General features: G+C 54.4%; 1 protein-coding gene across 1 annotated transcript in view; it reads left to right on the top strand.

The window, feature by feature from the left end:
* The window catches only part of LOC133360627 (uncharacterized), a 52,064-nt gene that overhangs the window by 26,777 nt on the left and 10,287 nt on the right, over positions 1-15,000 (top strand). Inside the window, exons 6-11 of the mRNA XM_061579422.1 lie at positions 116-770; positions 2,645-2,869; positions 3,916-4,066; positions 5,775-5,890; positions 7,411-7,566; positions 12,203-12,304. Coding sequence (XP_061435406.1) covers positions 116-770; positions 2,645-2,869; positions 3,916-4,066; positions 5,775-5,890; positions 7,411-7,566; positions 12,203-12,304 — 1,405 coding nt within the window. The remainder of the gene's footprint in view (positions 1-115; positions 771-2,644; positions 2,870-3,915; positions 4,067-5,774; positions 5,891-7,410; positions 7,567-12,202; positions 12,305-15,000) is intronic.

The following is a 15,000-nucleotide window of genomic DNA, read 5'->3' as shown; positions in this document are numbered from 1 at the left end:
GTCTCACTGTGTCTCTGTCTCTCACCGTGTCTGTCTCTGTCTCACCGTGTCTCTGTGTCTCACCGTGTCTGTCTCTGTCTCACCGTGTCTCTGTGTCTCTGTCTCTGTCCCACAGGGACATGCTGAACTCTCGCCGCTCCATCTCCCGCGAGGACGGGGACCGCTTCCTCGAGTTCTGCTCCACCCCGTGCCTCGCGGCCCACGAGCGCAGCCCCAACCCCACGGCCATCCGGCCAATCGCGCCCAAGCGAGCCGTAGGACTCGCCCCCAAGGCCGCCTCCGACTCCGCCCACTCCGCCTCCGACTCCGCCCACTCCGTCTCTGGCTCCGCCCACTCCGTCTCCGGCTCCGCCCACTCCGTCTCTGGCCCCGCCCACTCCGTCTCTGACTCCGCCCACTCCGTCTCTGGCTCCGCCCACTCCGTCTCCGGCTCCGCCCCCGAGACGGATGGCCACGCCCCCTTAACCGGAGGCTCCGCCCTATTGGTCGGTGGCCACGCCCCCGGGACCGGAGGCTCCGCCCTCTTGGTCGCTGGCCACGCCCCCGGGACCGGAGGCTCTGCCCTATTGGTCGGTGGGCACGCCCCCGGGACCGGAGGCCCCGCCCTCTTGGTCGGTGGCCACGCCCCCTTGACTGGAGGCTCCGCCCTCTTGGTCGGTGGCCACGCCCCCTTGACTGGAGGCTCCGCCCTATTGGTCGCTGGCCACGCCCCCTTGACTGGAGGCTCCGCCCCCATGGCCCAGTGCTCTGTGTGTGGAGAAGTGAGAGCGGTAAGCAGTGCTGGTTATTATAAAGTGTGAGTGAGTTGGTGAGTGAGTGTGTGAGTGGGTGAGTGGGTGAGTGTGTGAGTGAGTGGGTGAGTGACTGGATGAGTGGGTGGATGAGTGGGTGGGTGAGTGGGTGAGTGACTGGGTGAGTGAGTGTGTGAGTGAGTGTGTGTGAGTGTGTGTGAGAGTGTATGAGTGTGTGTGAGAGTGAGTGAGTGAGTGTGTGGGTGAGTGTGTGGGTGAGTGTGTGAGTGTGTGAGTGAGTGTGTGTGAGTGTGTGAGTGTGTGAGTGAGTGTGTGAGTGTGTGAGTGAGTGTGTGAGTGTGTGTGTGAGTGAGTGAGTCTGAGAGTGAGTGAGTGTGTGAGTGATTCTGAGAGTGAGCGTGTGAGTGAGTGAGTCTGAGAGTGAGTGAGTGTGTGAGTGATTCTGAGAGTGAGCGTGTGAGTGAGTGAGTCTGAGTGTGTGTGTGTGAGTGAGTGCGTGTGCGAGTGTGTGAGAGTGTGTGAGTGTGAATGTGTGTGAGTGTGAGTGTGTGTGAGTGAGTGTGTGAGTGTGAGTGTGCGAGTGTGTGAGTGAGTGTGAGTGTGCGAGTGTGTGAGAGTGTGTGAGTGTGAATGTGTGTGAGTGAGTGAGTGAGTGTGAGTGACTCACACAAAGACCCACAGACTCACGCAGAGACCCACAGACTCACGCAGAGACCCACAGACTCACACAGAGACCCACAGACTCACACAGAGACCCACAGACTCACGCAGAGACCCACAGACTCACCACAGAGACCCACAGACTCACCACAGAGACCCACAGACTCACACAGAGACCCACAGACTCTCACAGAGACCCACAGACTCTCACAGAGACCCACAGACTCACGCAGAGACCCATAGACTCACACTCACACAGAGACCCACAGACTCACACAGAGACCCACAGACTCACACAGAGACCCACAGACTCACAGAGACCCACAGACTCACACAGAGACCCACAGACTCACACAGAGACCCACAGACTCACACAGAGACCCACAGACTCACACTCACACAGAGACCCACAGACTCACACTCACACAGAGACCCACAGACTCACACAGAGACCCACAGACTCACAGAGACCCACAGACTCACACAGAGACCCACAGACTCACACAGAGACCCACAGACTCACACAGAGACCCACAGACTCACACAGAGACCACAGACTCACGCAGAGACCCACAGACTCACAGAGACCCACAAACTCACGTAGAGACCCACAGACTCACAGAGACCCACAGACTCACGCAGAGACCCACAGACTCACACAGAGACCCACAGACTCACGCAGAGACCCACAGACTCACGCAGAGACCCACAGACTCACACAGAGACCCACAGACTCACACAGAGACCCACAGACTCACAGAGACCCACAGACTCACAGAGACCCACAGACTCACACAGAGACCCACAGACTCACACAGAGACCCACAGACTCACACAGAGACCCACAGACTCACAGAGACCCACAGACTCACACAGAGACCCACAGACTCACACAGAGACCCACAGACTCACACAGAGACCCACAGACTCACACAGAGACCCACAGACTCTCACAGAGACCCACAGACTCACGCAGAGACCCATAGACTCACACTCACACAGAGACCCACAGACTCACACAGAGACCCACAGACTCACACAGAGACCCACAGACTCACAGAGACCCACAGACTCACAGAGACCCACAGACTCACAGAGACCCACAGACTCACACAGAGACCCACAGACTCACACAGAGACCCACAGACTCACACAGAGACCCACAGACTCACAGAGACCCACAGACTCACACAGAGACCCATTTTGACCCCCCCCTCCGCTCTGCTGGGCAGGTGCTACGCTCCGTGCGTCCGCAGCAGCCCGGCGCCCCTGCTACGTCCGTGTGCAGCGACGCTTGTGCATCGACGCTGCTGGGCAAGCCGTGCTGCACCTGGTGTGGCAAGCCGGCTGTGCACACCGCAGCCGGTGCAGCCGGTGCAGCCGGTGCCGCTGCATCGCACGCCGACACGCAGCCGCACGGCTTCTGTTCGCTGCTGTGCAGAGACTCGTACAGACAAGTGAGTGTGCGTCGAGCGGGACCGCTCCCTCTGTCGCTCTCTCCCCTCTCTCGCCTTCTCCTCCCCTCGTGCATCGCCACGCTCTCACTCGCTCTCTGTACGTACGTGTGTGTGTGTGTGTTCGTACGTACGTGTGTGTGTGTGTGTTGGTATGTGTGTGTGTTCGTACGTGTGTGTTCGTGCGTGTGTGTTCGTGCGTGCGTGTGTTCGTACGTGCGTGTATGTGTTCGTGTGTGTGTGTGTTCGTGCGTACGTACGTGTGTGTGTGTGCGTACGTGTGTGTTCGTACGTACGTGTGTGTGTTCGTGTGTGTGTGTATTCGTGCGTACGTACATGTGTGTGTGTGTTCGTACGTGTGTGTGTGTTCGTACGTACGTGTGTGTGTTCGTGCGTGTGTGTTCGTGTGTGTGTGTTCGTACGTGTGTGTGTGTGTTCGTACGTGTGTGTGTTCGTACGTGTGTGTGTTCGTACGTACGTACGTGTGTGTGTGTTCGTACGTGTGTGTGTTCGTACGTGTGTGTGTTCGTACGTACGTACGTGCGTGTTCGTGCTTACGTACGTGTGTGTGTTCGTACGTGTGTGTGTTCGTACGTACGTGTGCGTGTTCGTACGTACGTACGTGTGTGTGTTCGTACGTGTGTGTGTGTTCGTACGTGTGTGTGTGTTCGTACGTGTGTGTGTGTTCGTACGTGTGTGTGTGTTCGTACGTGTGTGTGTTCGTACGTACGTGTTCGTGCGTGTGTGTTCGTGTGTGTGTTCGTACGTGTGTGTGTTCGTACGTGTGTGTGTTCGTACGTGTGCGTGTTCGTACGTACGTACGTGTGTGTGTGTGCGTGCAGTAGGGGGAGCGGTGGTGCAGCGGTTAGCGTGGCCCCTCCCCTAGATCTACTCGGCCTCAAATGCCAGCCCCGTGCCTGCGCTGGTGTGTTAGACATTGCCGCTGGGGGAGACCAAGGCGGCCGGGCGCGGTGGTGGCCTCTTCATCGGCCACTTGCCTCCCAAGCGTCTGTGGCAGCTCCGCCTGGGTGACCTTTGTCTTTGTGTAGGCCCAGGGCCGGCTGGAGAGCTGTGCCTGGTGCCAGGCGCGGTGCATCCGCGCCGACATGGCGGAGCTGAGCGTGGACGGGCAGAGCCCACGGCACTTCTGCAGCGACTCCTGCCAACTCTCGTTCCGCCTTCGCACCATCAGCGCTGCTGGTATACGCGCACACGCATGTACACATGTACACACATGTACACACACACACGTACACACACGTACACATGTACACACATGTACACACGCACACACACACACACATGTACACACACATGTACACACGCACACGCACGCACACACACACACACATGTACACACACATGTATGCAGGCACACGCACGCATGTACACACACGTACACACATGTACACACATACACGTGCACACGTACACACACACACATGTACACACACACCTACACACACGCATGTACACGCACACATGTACACACACGCATGTGCACACACACACACACATGTACACACATGTACACACGCACACACACACGTACACACATGTACACACACACGTACACACGTACACACATGTACACACACACGTACACACGTACACACGCACACACGTACGCACACACACACACACATGTACACACATGTACACACGCACACACACACGTACACACATGTACACACACACGTACACACGTACACACACGCACACACGTACGCACACACATGTACACACATGTACACACACACGTACACACACATGTACACACGTACACACACACACATGTACACACACATGTACACACACACACACATGCACACACACATGTATGCGCGCACACGCACGCATGTCCACACACGTACACACATGTACACACACACGTACACACACGCACGCACACACGTACGCACACATGTACACACACGCACACGTGCACACGTACACACACACACATGTACACACACACGTACACACACGCATGTACACGCATACATGTACACACACGCATGTGCGCACACGCACACACACGCACACGTACACACACACACATGTACACACACGCACACACATACATGTACACACACACATGTACACACGCACACACACACATGTACACACATGTACACACACGCACATGTACACATACACATGTACACACGCACACACGCACATGTACACACGCACATGTACACACGCACGCACATGTACACACGCACACACACGCACGCACATGTACACACGCACACACACACACATGTACACACATGTACACACACGCATACACACACGCACACATGTGCACACACACACACACATACACTCGCATACACACTCGCATACACGCCATTCGCCACTAAGTGGCGGTGACGTCACCACGACGCTTGTGCCAGGCCATGTGCACATTGAGGCCACGTGAAGTGTCGAACGCCCAGTTGGCAGGAGGTCACGGGGCAGACCCAGGTGCCATGTGTGTCTGTGTGTGTGTGTTTGTGTGTGTCTGTGTGTGTCTGTGTGTGTCTGTGTGTGTCTGGTGTGTGTCTGTGTGCGTGTGTGTGCGTCGCTGTGTGTCTGTGTCTATTGTGTGTCTGTGTGTGTGTCTGTGTGTGCGTCTGTGTGTGTCTGTGTATGTGTCTGTGTGTGTGTCTGTGTGTGTCTGCGTGTGTGTGTGTGTCACGTGTGTCACGTGTGTGTCACGTGTGTCACGTGTGTCACGTGTGTGTGTCACGTGTGTCACGTGTGTGTGTCACGTGTGTCACGTGTGTGTGTCACGTGTGTGTGTCACGTGTGTCACGTGTGTCACGTGTGTGTCACGTGTGTGTGTCACGTGTGTCACGTGTGTGTGTCACGTGTGAGTCACGTGTGTGTGTCACGTGTGTCACGTGTGTCACGTGTGTAGGTGTGCAGGTGGCATGCTTCTTCTGCAAGGTCCACGCCATCCCTCAGTTCCACCTCACGATGGCCGACTCCTCCATCCGCAACCTGTGCTCACAGAGCTGCCTAACCCTCTACCAGGTAACAACATGCTACATACATGCTACATACATGTTACATACATGTTACATACATACAACTTGTGCTCACAGAACTGCCTCACACTCTACAGGTGGGAGTCGGACTCGCCCACACAGACTCACACAGAGACCCACAGACTCACACAGAGACCCATAGACTCACACAGAGACCCATAGACTCACACAGAGAGCCATAGACTCACACAGAGAGCCACAGACTCACACAGAGACCCACAGACTCACACAGAGACCCGTAGACTCACACAGAGACCCGCAGACTCACACAGAGACCCACAGACTCACACAGAGACCCACAGACTCACACAGAGACCCACAGACTCACCACACAGAGACCCACAGACTCACCGCACAGAGACCCACAGACTCACTCACACAGAGACCCACAGACTCACCACACAGAGACCCACAGACTCACCACACAGAGACCCACAGACTCACCACGCAGAGACCCACAGACTCACCACGCAGAGACCCACAGACTCACCACACAGAGACCCACAGACTCACCACACAGAGACCCATAGTTCGTTGTCCGTCCCCCGCACCTCTTGGGTGAGAGTAGTGAGTGTGTCTGTGTGTCTCTGTGTATATCTCTGTGTGTATATCTATGTGTGTGTGTCTCTGTGTATGTCTCTGTGTGTGTGTGTGTCTGTGTGTGTATGTCTCTGTGTGTGTCTCTGTGTGTATATCTACGTCTGTGTGTGTGTGTGTCTGTGTGTGTATATCTCTGTGTGTGTCTCTGTGTGTATATCTACGTCTGTGTGTGTGTGTCTGTGTGTGTGTCTCTGTGTGTGTCTCTGTGTGTATATCTATGTCTGTGTGTGTGTATGTGTGTGTGTGTCTCTGTGTGTGTATATCTGTGTGTGTGTCTCTGTGTATATCTATCTCTGTGTGTGTGTATGTCTGTGTGTGTATCTCTACATGTCTGTGTGTGTGTGTCTGTGTGTCTCTGTGTATATCTCTGTGTGTGTGTGTGTGTCTCTGTGTATGTCTCTGTGTGTACATCTATGTCTGTGTGTGTGTGTGTCTCTGTGTATGTCTCTGTGTGTATATCTATGTCTGTGTGTGTGTGTCTGTGTGTCTCTGTGTATATCTATCTCTGTGTGTGTGTGTGTATCTCTACATGTCTGTGTGTGTGTGTCTGTGTGTCTCTGTGTATATCTACGTCTGTGTGTGTGTGTCTGTGTGTGTATGTCTGTGTGTGTGTCTGTCTGTGTATATCTACGTGTGTCTGTGTGTGTATCTCTGTGTGTGTGTCTCTGTGTGTCTCTCTGTGTGTATATCTACGTCTGTGTGTGTGTGTGTCTGTGTGTGTCTCTGTGTGTATATCTACGTCTGTGTGTGTGTGTGTCTGTGTGTGTATATCTCTCTACGTGTGTGTGTGTCTGTGTGCGAGTAGCGAGTGTGTCTGTGTGTCTCTGTGTGTCTCTGTGTGTATATCTGTGCGTGTCTCTGTGTGTGTATATCTCTCTACGTGTGTGTCTGTGTGTGTGCGAGCAGCGAGTGTGTCTGACGGAGTTGGGGTCTCATCTCTTCAAGAGCTCCACCACCTCCAGCTTCTCCATCCCCCTCCCTCTCCCTCCTCCTCCACCTCCTCCTCCTCCTCCACCTCCCTCCTCATCCACCTCCTCCGACGAACCCCCAAACTCCCACAAGGTGAGAAGCTGCGAAACCTCCACTCCCCCCCCCCTCCTCCTCATCATCATCCACCTCCCCCACTACTCAATGATCCGCTTTTCACGATGGTCAAACTCTAGCTGAGACTCGCAGACCCAGCAAGTTGCTGAACGCACACCCCACGTCACAGGTTACTGAACGCACACCCCACGTCACAAGTTACTGAACGCACACCCCACGTCACAGATTACTGAACGCACACCCCACGTCACAGGTTACTGAACGCACACCCCAATTCACAGGTTACTGAACGCACACCCCAATTCACAGGTTACTGAATTATTATTTTTATTTTTTATTCTTATTTATATTTTTAATTATTATTTTTTATTTAATTTTTTAATTTTTTCACCTACGTGACTTTACCGAAAGAACCAAAGAGTATGGATCCTTGCAGTCACGGAAACTTCAAATCTAGAATTAAAGTTACTGGAAGTTGGACAAAGGCGGCCGGGCGTGGGGCTGGTCACAGGGCCGGCCTTCATAAGTGCTGCTACTCGCCAACAGCACTTTCTCCAATAGTCTGTTACAGGCTACACAGTGAGGAGTCTTCATCTTGTCTGTGTGTGTGTGTGTCTCCCTGTGCGTCTCTGTGTGTGTGCTTGTGTGTGCCTGTGTGTCTCTGTGTGTGTGCCTGTGTGTTTGTGTGTCTCCCTGTGTGTCTCCCTGTGCGTCTCTGTGTGTGTGTCTCTGTGTGTGTGTGTGTCTCTGTGTGTGTGCCTGTGTGTGTGTGTGTCTCCCTGTGCGTCTCTGTGTGTGTGCCTATGTGTGTGTGCTGTGGGGGGAGGGCCAATTCCAATTGGCCTTTCCCCTCGGGGCATTTGTAGCCACCACAGCGGCTAAATGGGGGCTCTGGACGGGTGCGAGGGGCTGGTAACCCCTCCACCTTCAATAAATTACCACTAAACCACGAAAACTAAAATATCTAATTAATAAGCTTGTGCCGTAGGCCCCGGGGGGACAGGTGTCTATGACGTCTTCTGGCCAAACCCCATTTGGTGGAGCCACGAGATTGAATTTTTACCCTTGGGGCTCCTCCAGAAACAGCGAAAAGCCACTACGGATGGCCACGTGGAATGTTTGAACGCTCGCTGCGGAGGAGAGGCTGCCACTCCTCTGTCGGGAGCTGGTACCGCCTGGATCTCTGCGGCATTCAGGAGGTCTGGTGGACCGGCTCTGGCTCCTTCCACCATGAGGGGTGGACAGTCCTCAACTCGGGGCAGGAGACTGCCAAACAACAGGGAGTGGCTCTTCTTCTGAACAAAAGAATGAATGGGGAGTGGGAGCGTGGCGGTGAGGTGTGGGAAGCTGTAAGCCCCAGGCTACTTTGGGCTCGCCTTCCCATCAACCGGAGGCGAGGAGTGGTGGTCATGGTTACTTATGCCCCCACCGTGGAGGGATGCAGGCAAGGCTGATGAGTCAGATGCCTTCTATGACCTCCTGTCACAGGTGCTGGCTAAAGTGGCCCCTCGGGATAGTCATCTTTTTGGGTGACTTCAATGCCCGAGTTGGTCACGATGCTGGCACCTGGTCTGGAGTGATTGGAAGGCATGGGCCAGATCAGCTCAATAACAACGGCAGGAGGCTGCTAGATTTTTGTACAGCCCATGGGCTTGTAATTACCAACACGCTGTTCAGCATCGGTACATCCACACAATATCATGGATGCATGCAGGGTTCAAGCAAGATCTGCCCTCTGACCATCGACTTGTCATCTGTAAGATGCGCCTGCCATTCTTCCACTCCGGTGGTGGGTGTACATCCAGGATCCCAGTCCAACCTAAGGTGGCCTGGTCTCAGCTCGCTGATGAAAGTTGCAAGCGAGAATTTCACCATCGCTTGCGGCTGGGGTTGGCATCGTCCCCCACTCCTCCAGATATTGAGGGTAAATGGGCAAGGTTTACAACTGACTCATGCAGCTGCAATGGCTGCTTTGTGTACGCGGTCCAGACCTCCCCAGAGACCCTGGCTGACAGAGGAGGTGTTCAGGATAGTTGAGGAAAAGCGACAGGCCCACTCTCATCGGCTACAGCATCCCACGTCAGAGAATGAGGAGGCTTACCGCAGCCTTCGCTCGGAGGTTCGGAGAGCCGTGAGGCGCTGCAAGGATGGGTGGTGGTCGCGGGTTGCTGTGGAGATGGAGTCTGCCTCAATGGCCCGCGATTACAAATCCCTATTTAACGCCATCAAATAATGAACCTGCAGCGCCTCACCTATTACCATCATTAGGGGAAAAAACGGTGATCTAATCTCAGAACCCCAGGAACAGGTTTGCAGATTTGCTGAGCATTTCTGTGAAGTCCTGGGAGAGGGGAAATCTCTCGACATGGGAAACACTGTAGCACAAAGTGGGGATGACCCTGCTGAGGCTGCGGTGCCTCAAATATTTGAAGAAGTCACCCTCTATGAGTGGCTGGCTGAGGTGCCATCTGTTGAGGAAGCACTAAAGGCAATCCAGAGTCTGAGACCAGGAAAGGCACCGGGCAGAGATGATCTCTCAAGCGAAATGCTGAGGGAGGGTGGCGTTTGTGCACAGCATGCCCATATGATATAACAACAGTCTGGACCACTGAACGGGTTCCGCAGGACTGGAACGATGCCCTGGTGGTCCCCCTCTTTAAGAAGGGGGACCGCACAGACTGTAACAACTACAGGGGCATCTCACTCCTCAGTGTGCCGGGAAAGGTCCTGGCAAGGATTATTCAGCATCGCCTTGCTAGGCACGCTGAGGAGAGGCTTGCGGAGCCTCAATGTGGTTTCAGGAAAGGGCGGTCCTGCACGGATGCCATATTTTCTGTTCGTCTGCTACAACAGCAGAGCTGTAGGGAATTCTAACAAGACCTACATCTCTGCTTTATTTACCTGGTCAAGGCCTATGATACCATCAGTAGGCCTAGGCTCTGGGTTGTTCTTCGTGCTTTCGGAGTCCCTGACCCTCTGCTCATGCTCAGTAAAGACCTTCATGATGGTGAGCGGGCCCGGGTAAAACTACCTGGCCGGGAGTCAGAGCCATTCCCTGTACACCTACGGGTGCGACAGGGATGTTCTCTGGCTCCCACATTATTTAACATCTATTTTTACCACGTAGTTCGTGAGGCCTTCAATAGTTGTCCCGGAGGAATTCCCATCTGGTACAGATATAATGGGAGGCTGATTGATGCCCGGGTGCGATCAAGGGATGGCTCCCTGTTGGTCAACCACGTTATGTATGCCGATGATCTCGTAATTGCTGCTCACTCAGAGGAGGATTTGGAGACGCTGCTGCTGAAACTGGAGTGTGCCACTAAGAGGTGGGGCCTTACCATCAGCCCCACCAAAACTAAGCACCTGCCAGGGTATTTTGTACCATCGGACACTCCACCCCCACAACTCCCAATCGGCGATGGGGCAGTAGTGGAGAGAGTGGAGAGTTTCCCATATCTGGGCAGTGTGCTCATGACCGGCTCCGGTTTAACAGCAGAGGTCTCACTCCAAATCAGTCGAGTGCCATTATCTTTTCATCGGTTGCGTAACGCTGTTTGGAAGCTACCTGGTCTGTCGCTCCGCACGAAGCTTCAGGTCTTCTCGGCCACAATCATTCCCTCCCTTCTCTACGCTTGCGAAACGTGGACCCCCCTAATGGAGCATCTTCGCCGGTGGGAAACATTTAGGCTGGCCTGCCTACGATCTATGCTGGGTTTAACCAGGCTGGATTGTGTGAGGAGCTCACAAATCCTTGAAAGATCTGGGCAAAGTCCCATCGGTGAGCTCCTCCGGCAGGCAAGGCTGCGTTGGCTGGGTCATATAGCCTGCATGCCCAACCACCGCATGCCTAAACAGCTTTTTTTCGGCCTGGATAGAGGGGGCTAAACGGGTGCAACACGGGCTAGAGAAGAGGTGGAGTGATGGGGTTGCAATAGGATGTTTAGCTGAGTGGACTTGCCGATGACTGGTACCAGCGGTGTCAAGTTCGGCATCTGTGGAGGAGGCTCGTGAAGGACGCTACTGGGCAGTTGGAGGCAGTCGCCCTCCAACAACAACGGAGGGCGGAGGAGCGACGCTCACAACGAGCGGAGCGCTGGGTGGCTAAAGCACAGCAAGTTGGCACAGTAGGGGGCACAGGTGGTGCATCAGCCAGTCATCTCGGTCATCTCAGTCAGTCGACCCGTGGCACCTGCTGGGTCTGTCCCGTGACCTCCTGCCAGCGGGCGTTCGACACTTCACGTGGCCTCAAGGTGCACATGGCCTGGCACAAGCGTCGTGGTGACGTCACCGCCACTTAGTCGCTAATGGAGGTTGCTGTTGTGTGTGTCTGTGTGTGTCTGTGTGTGTCTGTGTGTCTGTGTGTGTGTCTCAGTGGGGAGAGGTAGTGTAGTGGTTTCTCGCTCACGGCCAACACCCAGTGACGATGATCTGAACCGGTCCAGGGCCTCCTCTAGGTCGACTCAGCCTCAAATGAGTATCTGGTGTCGCGGTGTGTAAACATCGCCACTGGGGAGACAAAGGCGGTCGGGCGTGGTGCTGGCCACCCACCCCCTCGTGTACCGTTCCGGCCTTCATAGGTGCTGCTCGCTAACATCACTTGCCCCTACAGTCTGTTGAGGCTACACGGGGGATCTTTGTCCTTGTGTCTCAGACGAACGGTGCTGTGGATGTGGCCACCGCCACCTCACGCCGGCACTGCGCTCACTGCCAACGCGACCTGGGAAACAGCAAAGCCATTGCCCTGCAGTGCAAGGTGGCCGTCACTATCCCACCCACCCACCCAGCCACTCACCCAGCCACTCGCCCACCCACTCGCCCACCCACTCGCCCACTCACCCACCCACTCACCCACCCACTCAATCACTCACCCAGCCACTCACCCAGCCACTCACTCACCCACCCACTCACCCACTCACCCAGCCACTCACCCACTCACCCACCCACTCAATCACTCACCCAGCCACTCACCCAGCCACTCACTCACCCACCCACTCACTCACCCACTCACCCACCCACCCACTCACCCAGCCACTCACTCACCATCTCACCCACCAACTCACCCACCCACTCACCCACCCACCCACTCACCCACCCACTCACTCACCCACCCACTCATCCACCCACTCACGCACCCACTCACCTCACTCACCCACCCACTCACCCACCCCCACCCACTCACTCACCCACCCACCCACTCACCCACTCACCCACCCACTCAAGAAACCCACCCATCCACTCACCCACTCACTCACCCACTCACCCACCCACCCACCCACTCACCCACCAACCCACTCACCCACCCACCCACTCACCCACCAACCCACTCACCCACCAACCCACTCACCCACCCACCCACTCACCCACCAACCCACTCACCCACCCACCCGCTCACCCACCAACCCACTCACCCACCCACCCACCCACTCACTCACCCACCCACTCAAGAAACCCACCCACCCACTCACCTCAGTAACCGTAAGTCGAAGATGGCCTAGCCTACCCAGGAGTCTTAAAGAATGCTGATAATTTAGCAAAACAGAGCAATTTGCAGTAGCGTACTGTGTAAACTATATACTGTATGTATTTATTAACTACAATACTGTATTGCACAGTGAAATGTAAAGTAAAAAAACGAGGTAAATTCTTAGCCTACCTATTTGAACTGCAATTTAATAGAAAGTTTTTTTAGGAAACAATCCTATCTGCTATATAAAAAAATTACTTTTAACATCCATTGAACGTATCGTATCGTGGTAACCCTAGAATGAAATCGCTAAAGCTACGTATCATACATGCATTGAATGTAACGTATCATATTGGACTGTACTCACCAAGATTCGTACCCTGCTGCGTTTGCCTGCCGCGCGAAATTTGAAATATTTAACCATTTTGTCGTATCGCCATCGTAAGATCGGGGACTATCTGTAAATCTATCTCTGTGTCAAAGCAGCCCCCTAACTTCGATTTAAAGCTTTCGTGACTGCAGGGATTCATCTTCTTGGTTCTTTCGGTAAAGTCACCACGTAGAAGGGAGATAATAAAATAATAAAAATAAAACATCATAAAATACAATTCTCACGACGTTTCGGCCACAACGCAAGCAGCCGTCCTCAGGTGAAGAATGGAGAAAGAAAGAAAAAAGAAAACGGCTGCTTGCGTTGTGGCCGAAACGTCATGAGAATTATTTAATTATGTTTTCTTTTTATTATTTTATTATTTCCCTTCTACGTGGTGACTTTACCGAAAGAACCAAGAAGATGAATCCCCTAACTCCTCGGTGATGCTAGACTCTAACGCTGTGGGTGCAAGCGAGCAAAAGCATGGGGAGAACGGCCAATTCCACTTGGCTTTTTTCCTTTCGTGGCGTTTGTAGCCACCACAACAGCGGCCAACGTGGGGCTCTGGGCAGGTGCGAGGGGCTGGAAACCCCTCCACCTTCAACACGAGTGCCACTAAAACACGAGTTGAAATTCGAATTAAGCTTGTGACGAAGGTCCCGGGGGAAACAGGCGTCTGTGACGTCTCCTGGTCAGACCCCATTTGGCGGAGCCAGGAGATTGAATCTTTACCCTCGGGGCTCCTCCAGAAACAATGAAAAGTCATTGCGTGTGGCCACGTGAAATGTTCGAACGCTCACTGCGGAGGAGAGGCTGCCACTCCTCTGTCGGGAGCTGGACCGGTACCGCCTGGATCGCTGCGGTATTCAGGCGGTCCGGTGGACCGGCTCCAGCCACAATGAGGGGTGGACAGTCCTTGACTCGGGGCAGGAGACTGCCAAACAACAGGGAGTGGCTCTTCTGAACAAAAGAATGAAGGGGGCGTGGGAGCGTGGCGGTGAGGTGTGGGAAGCTGTAAACCCCAGGCTACTTTGGGCTCGCTTTCCCATCAACCAGACGCAAGGAGTGGTGATGGTCAACTTGCCGGTTAGAAACATCTAGGCTGGCCTGCCTATGATCCATCCTGGGTTTAACCAGGCTGGATTGTGTGAGGAGCTCAAAAATCCTTGAAATATCTTGGCAAAGTCCCATCGGTGAGCTCCTCCGGCAGGCAAGGCTGCGTTGGTTTGGTCATGTAGCTCGAATGCCCAGCCACCGCATGCCTAAAATATATTTTGTTTGGTCGGATCGAGGGGGCTAAACGGACGCGGCACGGGCTAGAGAAGAGATGGAGTGATGTGGTACAGCAGGATGTGGAGCTGAGTGGACTTGCCGATGACTGGTACCAGCGGTGTCAAGATCGGCCTCTGTGGAAGAGGCTCGTGAAGGACGCTACTGGGCAGATTGAGGCAGTCGCCCTCCAGCAACAACGGAGGGCGGAGGAGCGACGCTTACAACAACGAGTGGAGCGCCGGGTGGCTAAAGCACAGCAAGTTGACACAGTAGGGGGCACAGGTGGTGGATCAGCCAGTCATCACAGTCAGTCGACCCATGGCACCTGCTGGGTCTGCCC

The sequence above is a fragment of the Lethenteron reissneri genome, chromosome 69 (assembly GCF_015708825.2).
Source record: "Lethenteron reissneri isolate LAM-NWPU_2019-01 chromosome 69, ASM1570882v1, whole genome shotgun sequence".
Taxonomy (NCBI): domain Eukaryota; kingdom Metazoa; phylum Chordata; class Hyperoartia; order Petromyzontiformes; family Petromyzontidae; genus Lethenteron; species Lethenteron reissneri.
This window is presented reverse-complemented; position numbering and strand designations above follow the sequence as displayed.